This window comes from Barbus barbus (assembly GCF_936440315.1).
Source record: "Barbus barbus genome assembly, chromosome: 19".
NCBI classification, from domain to species: Eukaryota; Metazoa; Chordata; class Actinopteri; order Cypriniformes; family Cyprinidae; genus Barbus; species Barbus barbus.
The window spans coordinates 30,579,973-30,592,407 of NC_136747.1; the positions used below are offsets into that span (position 1 = coordinate 30,579,973).

Here is a 12,435-nt window from a genome sequence, read left to right on the forward strand (position 1 = left end):
GCATTTATGCTGCGGCGCCCGGGGAGCAGTTGGGGGTTCGGTGCCTTGCTCAAGGGCACCTCAGTCGTGGTATTGAGGGTGGAGAGAGCGCTGGACATTCACTCCCCCCACCTACAATCCCTGCCGGCCGGGGACTCGAACCCACAACCTTTCGATTACGAGTCCAATTCTCTAACCATTAGGCCACGACTTCCCCACGTCATTCAGCGCGTCTTCACTTTAACTCGCTCCGCTTTTCTTCTCATCTGTGCTCATTTAAATTAAACCGTTGCCTTTTTAAAGTTCTAAAGTAATCATATGAGGCTGCATCGCAATTTTTCCATAAATAAACAGAATAAATTAATACGTTTGTTATAGGCTACTGTATAAGTTAGGCTGTTTTGTATTCGCACTTGTGCTCCTAAATACATTTTCCAGCTTACACTTTATTCACCCATTACAATAGTCCCTTTACAGTTACTGCTATCATAAAATGCATATTTGACTCCGAATTATTGCGCTCCTATTTTAGCGTGCAGCAGCGCTCGTCCACTCGCGTAAGCCCACTCCTGACAGCAAAATGGATATACACTCACCTAAAGGATTATTAGGAACACCTGTTCAATTTCTCATTAATGCAATTATCTAATCAACCAATCACATGGCAGTTGCTTCAATGCATTTAGGGGTGTGGTCCTGGTCAAGACAATCTCCTGAACTCCAAACTGAATGTCAGAATGGGAAAGAAAGGTGATTTAAGCAATTTTGAGCGTGGCATGGTTGTTGGTGCCAGACGGGCCGGTCTGAGTATTTCACAATCTGCTCAGTTACTGGGATTTTCACGCACAACCATTTCTAGGGTTTACAAAGAATGGTGTGAAAAGGGAAAAACATCCAGTATGCGGCAGTCCTGTGGGCGAAAATGCCTTGTTGATGCTAGAGGTCAGAGGAGAATGGGCCGACTGATTCAAGCTGATAGAAGAGCAACTTTGACTGAAATAACCACTCGTTACAACCGAGGTATGCAGCAAAGCATTTGTGAAGCCACAACACGCACAACCTTGAGGCGGATGGGCTACAACAGCAGAAGACCCCACCGGGTACCACTCATCTCCACTACAAATAGGAAAAAGAGGCTACAATTTGCACGAGCTCACCAAAATTGGACGGTTGAAGACTGGAAAAATGTTGCCTGGTCTGATGAGTCTCGATTTCTGTTGAGACATTCAGATGGTAGAGTCAGAATTTGGCGTAAACAGAATGAGAACATGGATCCATCATGCCTTGTTACCACTGTGCAGGCTGGTGGTGGTGGTGTAATGGTGTGGGGGATGTTTTCTTGGCACACTTTAGGCCCCTTAGTGCCAATTGGGCATCGTTTAAATGCCACGGCCTACCTGAGCATTGTTTCTGACCATGTCCATCCCTTTATGACCACCATGTACCCATCCTCTGATGGCTACTTCCAGCAGGATAATGCACCATGTCACAAAGCTCGAATCATTTCAAATTGGTTTCTTGAACATGACAATGAGTTCACTGTACTAAAATGGCCCCCACAGTCACCAGATCTCAACCCAATAGAGCATCTTTGGGATGTGGTGGAACGGGAGCTTCGTGCCCTGGATGTGCATCCCACAAATCTCCATCAACTGCAAGATGCTATCCTATCAATATGGGCCAACATTTCTAAAGAATGCTTTCAGCACCTTGTTGAATCAATGCCACGTAGAATTAAGGCAGTTCTGAAGGCGAAAGGGGGTCAAACACAGTATTAGTATGGTGTTCCTAATAATCCTTTAGGTGAGTGTATTTGCATGACTTTCTAACATTTACAGATGGAAAATATACTCGTGACATGTCAGTTATGCACCGAGGAAAACCAAAATGTGTCAAATGCATTAAACAGCACAGATATAGTCACTGTTTGCTACGGTGGATCGATCTGATCCATGATGGACATTAAAGGCTGCTTAAGAATAAGCATGCACAAATGAGTTAGATTGTGTGAACTTACATTGTCGTTTATAACCACTTTAGCCCCGATTGATATGTTAGGCTATTTCAAGTCTGGTTTTGGACTTTAATCCCCGCTTTTCCTCAGGTCTCTGTAGTGTTGTTGTGATTCGTCATCTTCACGCGCAGCGGTGATGAGAGAACGTACTTGAGAAACAGTTTAAAGGAGAAATCAATCTACATATGAAATATTGGTCACAGATTATTGGTCACCTTCTAAATAATAAAAGTGTAGCGCATCCACTAGTAATTATATATAAATAGATAGGTTTTTACCGATGCAAATAAGTTTGAACGATGCATCGTGATACAAATGCCAACTTGTTTCCGATGCACACTGTTTGTGCATCGGAAGTCGGAAGTGGGAAGTTGTGGCCTAATGGTTAGAGAGTCGGGCTCGTAATCCAAAGGTTGTGGGTTCGAGTCTCGGGCCGGCAGGGATTGTAGGTGGGGGGAATGAATGTCCAGCGCTCTCTCCACCCTCAATACCACGACTGAGGTGCCCTTGAGCAAGACACCGAACCACCAACTGCTCCCCGGGCGCTGCAGCATAAATGCTGCCCACTGCTCCGGGTGTGTGTTCACGGTGTGTGTGTGTTCACTGCTGTGTGTGTGCACGTTGGATGGGTTAAATGCAGAGCACGAATTCCGAGTATGGGTCACCATACTTGGCTGTATGTCACTTCACTCACTTTAAACCGATGCATCACATCGCTAGCTGTTTTTGCCAATGCACTGAGCGAATCGGGGAATCTTCCCATCCCTAGCCTACACACATTTTCAACCAAAAGAAAACCATGAGATTTAACGTAACTTTGTTGTAGAGCATTGTTGTGTATAATGCCTAATCATAAGCTTTTTCAGAAATCGTGACAAAAAAAAGATTAAAAATAACGTCTTTCTCATTAAACCTCATTTAAATAAACGAATATAAATTTTTTTTATGAGCCCAAATATTCAAACACAATATTTAGAAAAAATGCCCATCCCTAGTCTTTGCAAGTATCCTTGTAAACACAGTCATTAGGTCTTAAGTGAAAGTAAACAGCTGAGAAAGAAATTAATTTACACAGTGAAAACAATGCAGTGTTTTTGATTCATTTATACAATTTATGTAGCATTTATTTATTGTAGTTTTTGTCCTGTTGCTTGTAATTAGTTACTTAATGTATCTTTAGTGAGCTTGAGTTTCTCTCTTTTTTAGGCTTGTATTAGTTTTTCTGTGATATTGACCGTGGAGACAAGAATTATGAAAATGCTATGGTATCAAAAACGTTGATATCATAATCTTATAAGCAGAAATAAGTATATTGTGATATCGTGATATAATTTTTTTTTGTTCATATCACCCTCCCCTAATTATATGTTTGATATATATTTTTTATTTCATTTTTAGTTTTATTTAGTGCCATTTTCCTTCAACCTATCTTAGTTAGTTGCCAAGTTTTTCATCCAATATTTATATTTTATTTTAACTTCATTTTTTAATTATGTTGTGTTTTAATAGTTTTAGTTGTTTTAGTTTATTACTGTTTTTAGTTAATTTGCTTCAACTTTGCCAGTTAGTAGCCAATACAACATTTCTAATGTACATTTATATTTTTTCATCTAATATTAATATTTAGTTTCACCTTTAAGGTAAAACAAATGGTTTTAAAAGATTTAGTTTATTTCCATTTTCCAGTTTATTTCCAGTACATTTAGTGCTTCAACTAATTTTTTTTAAACATTTTTAAATTTGCAACATTTGAATATTAATACTTTATTTGAGTTCAAACGATTGTTTTCAGTTGTGTTAGTCAACAGTAAACGCCCTGCGTGAGAACAGGAGATCATGCGGGTGAGTAAGTAATGAGTGTTAATGAAGCTTGTTGTTTGTGAACTGAAGCACATGTATATGATGATGATGATGATGATGATGGACAGAGGTTCATGTTCTCTGTGTTTTCTCTCCGGTGAGATGCTGCTGCTCAAACGCGCCCACACAGAGACCCTTCCTCAAGCGTGTGTGTGTGTGTGTGATACGTGTATCAGCGATGCTCTCAGCGATTTCCTCCCACACACACACACACACACTTCAGCCTGACATTGCATTAGCATCCAGAAAGGCGTTCGGCGTGCGTGGGTGTGTTTGTGTGTGTGTTTCGTGCGCGACCCGATCGTACCCGGGCGAATTGAAAGCGTAATTTAGGATCCGAGCGGCTCGGTGGTTTTATGACTAATTAAAGTCTTTCTGCGTTCGTATGCATGAAGCTTGTGTGTTCTGCGAGCGCTGAGCTCCGTGTGTCTTTTTTGCTTAAACGGAGGCAGTTTCCATGACGACCAAACAAAGACCTCGAATTCAGAACAAAACTTCAAGAAACAGAAGGACAAAACGAGTGTGAGAGGAAACTTTAGAAGATACACATCAGCGCTGGTTACTGAGTCCAGTGTCGCTAGCAACAACCCAGAACACCCTAGCAACACCCTAGCAACAGAAAGTCGCTCGCAGAAACAGGTCCAGATTTTCAGTTCTAATTAATCTCATCCGCGTTCATAAGGGCATGTTATTCTTGATCATATAAGCTCATTATGATTTTAATGACTCAATGCAGCCATAATAATGGAGTTTACTGTATAATGCAAACCGTCACAGAAATTTGGTTGAATAAATCAAAAGTAGGGCGGTACACTTAATCAAATTATGTTTCTGAGTGCAAAACGACTGCTTTTGAAATATGACGTCTGTATGTTCTGCATACAAATCACCATTTTATTTTGATAAAAGCATCGTAATATCATATAAAAACCTTAATGACAACCCATCAAAATAACTGTTTGGTTGTGACAGAAATATATTTCTATTGTGCATTAGAATGTACTTCTCAATAATAATAATAATAATTGTATACGTTTCATGATCAAGCTCGTGGAAGCCTCATATTCCTGGATTACTGACTGTGATCGTCTTATGAGATGTTTCAAACGATCTGCGTGTTTTCTCCAGTCCTGATGAAACATCTGTGTGATTTCATGTTTGTGTGATATTTTTAGTGTCATTGTGTAATTGATGCAGGCTGGAATCAGATCAGATGCAGATGATTAACACTCGTGTTTATAGATCACACAGCGGTGTACGGCTGATATTCCCAAAACTGTTCCTGCGCGCACAAATCTCATAATCCTGTAAAAACCCTGTCATAACTGAACCCGGAGAGAAGAGACACGTCATAAACTCATAACGGATTATTAAAGACTGTAAAGCACACAGACGGCACTCCGCTGTCAGCCTGTTTGTCCTGATTCAGCAGCGGCAAAAACATATTGACTGTGTGATTTACGTCACGGTCAGGTGTGTCATTTCTGGGGCCTTAAAGGAACGGTTGACCCAAAATTAGCTGTAAATGTGCTTACCCTCAGGTCATCTGAGATTAGTCATGTGACTGCGCTGAGAGACATGATACAGTTTACAGCATCTATTGTGTTTCATCTGCTCGCTCTGAGGCGCAATATCATATATGAAAACTATTATTCAGTGGCTTCTCCTAGTTTTCTTAGTAATATTTATTGACAGTTTACCAGAAAGTAACACTTTTGTTCTCTTGGATTCGTTGGATGGAAACGGTGCTTTATTTGCAAATGTTTTATGCGATATTTCAGGTTTGCGTATAAATTTAATTGGAATCTTTTGATGGAAACATAGTTACTGTCTCAGCAATGGATGCTCTGCAGTGAATGGGTGCCGTCAGAATGAGAGTCCAAACAGCTGATAAAAGCATCACAATAATCCACACCACTCCAGTCCATCAGTTAACATCTGGAGAAGACAAAAGCTGAGACACATCCAGCATTAAGACGTTTTTAATGTCTAAAATCCGAGTCCATAATCCATAATAACGCTTCCTCCAGTGAAAAAGTGCATCTCCTGTTGTCTCTCACATCAAAATTTGTTTAGAGCTGTTTTGGACTGTTTTGGCATCTGTGCAGATTTCTCTCTGGATTCAGATGAGAACACTTTTTCACTGGAGGAAGAGTTATTATGGATTATGATTATAGTTGGGGAAGTCGTGGCCTAATGGTTAGAGAGTCGGACTCGTAATCCAAAGGTTGCAGGCAGTGTTGGGTGTAACGCGTTACTAAGTAACGCGTTACTGTAATTAAATTACTTATCCACTGAAAAAGTAAAGTAAGGGATTACTGTTCATTTTTAGGTAATTTAATTACAGTTACTTATAAAGTACTTGCGTTACATACAGTAAATAATTTCAACAGTTCTAAAAGCAATATTGAATTTGAAATCTAAATTTACCGTCTAAAGATATTGAATGCAGCGGCTTTAACCCTCCGCGTGCGGGTGCGTTCACTTTCAGATTTTCCTGATTCACAGAGAAACCTTAAATGCTCAAATCAGGGCCGGCACCAAGAGGGGGCATTCGCGGGCAGAGTTACGGTGCCCCCCACTTTCCATCCTCTCCCCTTCTTGCTGAACGTGATCGTTTCGAAAGCGAAAGTGAAACCGGTAAAACAGCGCACATAAGAAAGCGATTGCACGCTTTAGCGAGCGTCAGAAACTGCACGCAATCACAGATTGCACGCTTCCCATCCCACCCCGAACCCCCACCACCACCACCCGCCACACACACACACAAAACGTGATTTGTGCCCCCCCCCAGAAATTCTAATGCCCCTCTGATGGAGGTGCCCTGGCGCCGGCTCTGACTCAGATACATATAAGACTAAAATCAATAGAATCTAAAAATCTTGAAGTGTCTACTTGAACGAATTCAAATTAAAAACTAATGTTTCTGATTATGCAATCCGTATGAAACTAAAGCAAGGTACAGTCTTTCCCGTGTCTGAGCTCATTATATGCAGTCACCTGCGTGCACATGCCCTCACCTAGATACAAAAAAAAAGTAAAATATTAAGAAAAAAAAAATCATCTAATATTCATCATTTTTGAAAGAAGACCTGCTATGAGAAATTTACCTCATAAGAACAGCGCGATCTGACATTATGCAGCAGAGAAGATCATTTCTGTAATTTATTCTTTCCTACATTAGTTAACGTGTTATTTTGACATAAACCTGTACAGATTTTACTAGTTGGGCTTTTCCTGAACATCTTGCCAAACTGAAATGTATTGTTTAACTTTTAAGCCTTTTTGTTATTCAGATATTTTGCAGAGTATTTCTATTTGTTAACCAAAGGTGGTTACATTTTTTTCATAAAAATGTTTAAGTATTACAGTTGTTTTAAAGCTAAAAGGCTAAACTATTCTATGTTTGACTCGAATTGAAAGAATATAGAGTTTAATTTCTATTAAGGTTTATAGGGATTTTAAGATGTAGCCTAATTAGCGATTTGAATAATTAAGTTACTTATTGAGTAACTAAGTTACTTTTCAGATAGAGTAATTAGTAAAGTAATTTAAATACAATATTGATGAAGTAATTAGTAACTGTAATTAATTACTTTTTGAAAGTAACTTACCCAACACTGGTTGCAGGTTTGAGTCTCCGGCCGGCAGGGATTGTAGGTGGGGGGAGTGAATGTCCAGCGCTCTCTCCACCCTCAATACCACGACTGAGGTGAGACCCTTGAGCAAGACACCGAACCCCCAACTGCTCCCCGGGCGCCGCAGCATAAATGCTGCCCACTGTGTGTTCACGGTGTGTGTGTGTTCACGGTGTGTCAGGGCTCGACAGTGCGAGCATTTCACTCGCATTTGCGACTAAAAATAGATGTGTGCGAACTGGAAAATGTATTTAGGAGCACAAGTGCGAATACAAAACAGCCTAACTTATACAGTAGCCTATAACAAACGTATTAATTTATTCTGTTTATTTATGGAAAAATTGCAATGCAGCCTTATAGGATTACTTTAGAACTTTAAAAAGGCAACGGTTTAATTTAAATGAGCACAAATGAGAAGAAAAGCGGAGCGAGTTAAAGTGAAGACGCGCTGAATGACGCACATTCGCCACTAGAGGGCGCTGCCGTTACCCCGGTAACCCAGTAAACAAATCAGCTGCACTACTTTCCTAAAACTGTGTAAATAATGTTTCACACTCCCAGTCATTTAGATATTTATATTCGCTTTAGTCTTCACAATAGCCTCAAATAATTCTTACTTAAAGACTTAATGAGCTATTTATTTTCAAACATTGTTTCTAAGCTAAAACATGGCCCATCCACTGATCTATAATAGAGAACAGCGGGCCTATCTATATATCAACGACTGATTCGTTATTATTGTTCAGTAACACAAGTTACATTAGTTAACATGAAAAAAACAATGACTGCATTTATTAATAATGCTCTCTTAATTTCAACTTTTAATAATACATTATAAAATCAAAAGTTGTCTTAATATAATTCAATGGAGCTAACATTAACTAACATAGTTGTATTTTTATTAATCAACATTAACAAAGAATATTAACTACTGCAACAATTAGCTATTGCACATTGTTAGTTAATGTTAACCTGCTTTAACTAATGTTAACAAATGGGACTTACTTACCTATTGTTCTTTCGTTCATTTGAACAATCTTTTGCACTCTAATCTTGAAACACTTGTTTACTTTATATTTTTATGTATTTTTTTATAAAAGTCTTTTAGTAAATTATCTTTAATAAAGTTATTTAACCTGTTAGGAGGACAGTTTGTTTTTAATGCGCTCCTAAATTTTTTGACTTAGGAGCACATGTGCTCCTTGGGGAAAAGGTAAGCGCCAAGCCCTGTGTGTGTGTGTGTGTGTGTGTGTGCACGTTGGATGGGTTAAATGCAGAGCACGAATTCCGAGTATGGGTCACCAAAGCGCTTATGAACAGCAATGATACAGTGTTTCCTTGGCTACCGCTATGAACAGCAATGATACAGTGTTTCCTTGGTTACCGCTATGAACAGCAATGATACTGTTTCCTTGGTTACCGCTGTAAACAAAGCACTTATGAACAGCAATGAGACAGTATTTTCTTGGTTACCGCTATGAACAGCAATGATATGGTGTTTCCTTGGTTACCGCTGTAAACAAAGTGCTTATGAACAGCAATGAGACCGTGTTTCCTTGGTTACCGCTATGAACAGCAATGATACATTGTTTCCTTGGTTACCGCTGTAAACAAAGCAGCTGTGCTTATGAACACTACTTTAATATGCATCGTTCAGAGGCAAGATGAGAAGAAAATACCACGTAAACTTTTCTAAAGACAGTCAGTTCTCCTCAGAGATAATTCATATAAACTCCTGCTCCCACTGTATCGTGATTTGTTTGGCATCTCAACCGATTTGAATCGTCACATATTTGAATCGATTTTCAACCGGCTCGCAGTTCATCGTTACACCGCTAGTTATCTGGTTATTTGCGGCTCAGGGGTTTGACACTGAAATGTTTCTAGATCTAGAAGTGGCAGGTCAAGTACTTTCAGAGAGAAAGCGCCGTGAATGTCAGTGCGCATCCAGATCTCCGGGTATTACCGACGTCTGAGTGGAGCGGGCGGAGATTTCCACAGTAGATGGAGAGCAAACGAATCAATCCTCGACGGTGAACTTGTGTTTCCATGAACCCTCTGGCTTTATTTCTGCTGCGATTATACTGAGAGCCGCATGATGAATATGTGGGACTGAAGAGAGAGCGATGCAGAGATGGAGGCTGCGTGTGTGTATTTATAGCAGCAGGAATGTAAGTTCTGTAAAGGTTTGCTGTCCTGAGGGATGAATCACCACAAAACAAGACAAAACACTGACAGCAGCCAGTGTGTGTTTCTGTGGAATAATTATCTCTCGTTCTGTCTCTGTGTGTTGTGTGTTTCAGAGCACGCTCGTGCTCGCAGGAAGAGCTTTGCCACGTCGCGGCAGAGAAGCATGGAAACTCCGCCTACTGCCCCTACACAGCCATTCCGTCAACCTGTGAGTACTAGACCGTGCACTGCGTACTGCACACTTCATAAAGCTAGCGCTCAGACGCACAGCAGCAAGCCACTTCACCTTCATTTATCATCTCTGACAGTTCATTTGCATTTTTAATCCAGGTTAGTTTAAAAACGTTGTAAATTTTGTCACAGCACATGTTATTGCCACTTCATTGGACTCACAGACACTCATGTGGAATGCAGTGCATTGTGGGATACAGAGCAACTGCGTCCCAAATGACACACTATATACTAGAGACCTGCAATGACTTCTGGAACGCAGTGGCCAATCAGAGGTGATTAAGTTAGAATCCACTCACTGCAGCGCTGAAATTGCGTGCTCACGAATCGTCTCATTTTAATACATGTAGTGTAGACATTGTGAAAGATTCATCGTGCATATGTTCGTTGTGTTATAACAGAGTTTATGAGATCGCGATGAACTGAGATGTCAGATTTTAAGTGATAATAAAGGAAGCGCTGCTTGTATTCTGCCATGCCAAACCATGCACGCATGCAGCAGCCCATGCTTGCTTTTCTGTTAAAAATAACTGGTTTGTGAATGCTGATGCTTAGCCTAAATAACAAATATTTTATTGGGAGCATATATGCTGGGATGTTGTGCAGCTTAGGAGATGTTACAGAACCATTTCATGTAAATTTCTTAGATGTACTAAAAAAAAAATCTATATAGATTATGCAGGCGGGAGCGGGACTGAAAAATCTGTCCCACGCAGGTCTCTATACTACATTTACATTTAGTCATTTAGCAGACACTTTTATCCAAAGCGGCTTACAAATGAGGACAATAGAAGTAATCAAAATCAACTAAAGAGCAATGATATGCAATAGGGCTGCACGATTAATCATAAAAAAATCACAATCTCGATTCATACATAAATGCGATCTCATTTCTAAATGACGGCGATTCACTTCCGTGTATTTCCCTGCGTTCAGATCATGCTGCATTCACGCGTTATTGGTCACTCACACAGTAACTAAGCATTATTAATTCACCAATCAATCATAAATCTCCATCACTTTTCTCCTCTCCCTCATTGGCCACGGTCCGCTGTCACTCACGTGACGTGTAACAAGGCGGCAGACCTAAACGGAGTCAATAGCGCGTTCACAGAATGATCCCTGTATGACATCACAGTACCACGAGAGGATAAGAGAGCAGTCGGATCCTATGCATTCAAATGGCTCTTGCGGTACTTTGATGTCATCCGGTGATCATTCTGCGCAGCGCTGCTTCAACGGGGCGTCAGCATCAACGCTTGAGGAGGGCGTGTCTGAAGCTTGGTGCTGACCAGAGCCGCTGAGAAACAGAGTTACGACACGCTTTGATCTCGCCGCCGCGCGGTCACGTGCTTCATGGAGCTCTCAATAGTTCCAAACAGCTCCGCGCTGTCCATCGGGTCAGACAACCACAGCGGGTATACTTGCAGCACTTCCCGGCAAGTATTAACACAAAATGTCCATTGATTTTAATTTGTTTAATACACTGACAGTAGCATTTTCTCTATGGAGTTTAATGGAAATAATATTAATGGGTTTTTCTTGTTTAACTATGGAGTAAAATCATAGTACAATGCAACACACAGGATAAGGCGGTTGCATATCTTTGTATGCAAAGTATAAATAGTGTAGACTTGAGGCATGACTTTGTGTGTTTTTGTGTTACACTTATTCATCCGGGTATTTAAAGTGCATTTTTTCTTTTAGGATTTTTCAGTGTGAATGCAGTACTCGCACTATTTATTAGGGTTGGGTACCGAACTCGGTACTTTTAAGGGTATGGACCGAATTGCGTCGGTACTACCGAGTACCGATTCACATTAAATCATTCGGTACCAAATTCCGGTACCTGAGAACGCATTTGGACGCATGAGAGAGAGAGAGAGACCCTGTGACATGATGTCCCTGCAACTCTTTAAAACACAACACACAGGGAGGGCAAACCCAAATGTTCTGAAGTGTGCTTACATTTCTACGGTCGTATGGTTTCCGCGAAAACGCGGACAGGATGGCGGAGTCCATTCATAAAAACGAAATTTACTCTAAAGCGCAGAATGCCATAGAATTCATAAATTTTTGGATGAATAAAAGAAGGTCTGTCACTTAATTCAAATTGCGATATGAAGTAGTGTATGTGAATATTAAAACACAAAAAGACTGTTTAAATATGAATCCTGCATGTTCCGTTAGCCTCGGTATGTATGAATGACAGAATGGTTCTGTTTTACTACATAAATACTGAAGCACACGTGAACTCGGTGGTTTTCAGCTTCTGCATCTCACTACATGAACACATGATCTTACAGGCTGCGAGTCACTTCATCAGAATTTGACCATTTTATTTGAGAAAACTAGCATCATATATTGTATACACACAGAAACTTCAAGGCAAACTTTCAAAATAAAAGTGCTGTTTAACATGTAACAGAAATATATTACTTTTGTACAGTATAATGTACGTCTTTATATATTCCATTTACTGTTAAATTTAAATAAAACTATTAAATGATACAAATTATTACA

General features: G+C 40.1%; 1 protein-coding gene across 1 annotated transcript in view; it reads left to right on the forward strand.

Annotated features, from left to right (window-relative positions):
* Window positions 1-12,435, forward strand: part of LOC306885835 (ras/Rap GTPase-activating protein SynGAP-like) — a gene marked incomplete at its 5' end in the record, with an annotated part of 83,684 nt that overhangs the window by 16,086 nt on the left and 55,163 nt on the right. Inside the window, one exon of the mRNA XM_079442614.1 lies at window positions 9,795-9,889. Coding sequence (XP_079298740.1) covers window positions 9,795-9,889 — 95 coding nt within the window. The remainder of the gene's footprint in view (window positions 1-9,794; window positions 9,890-12,435) is intronic.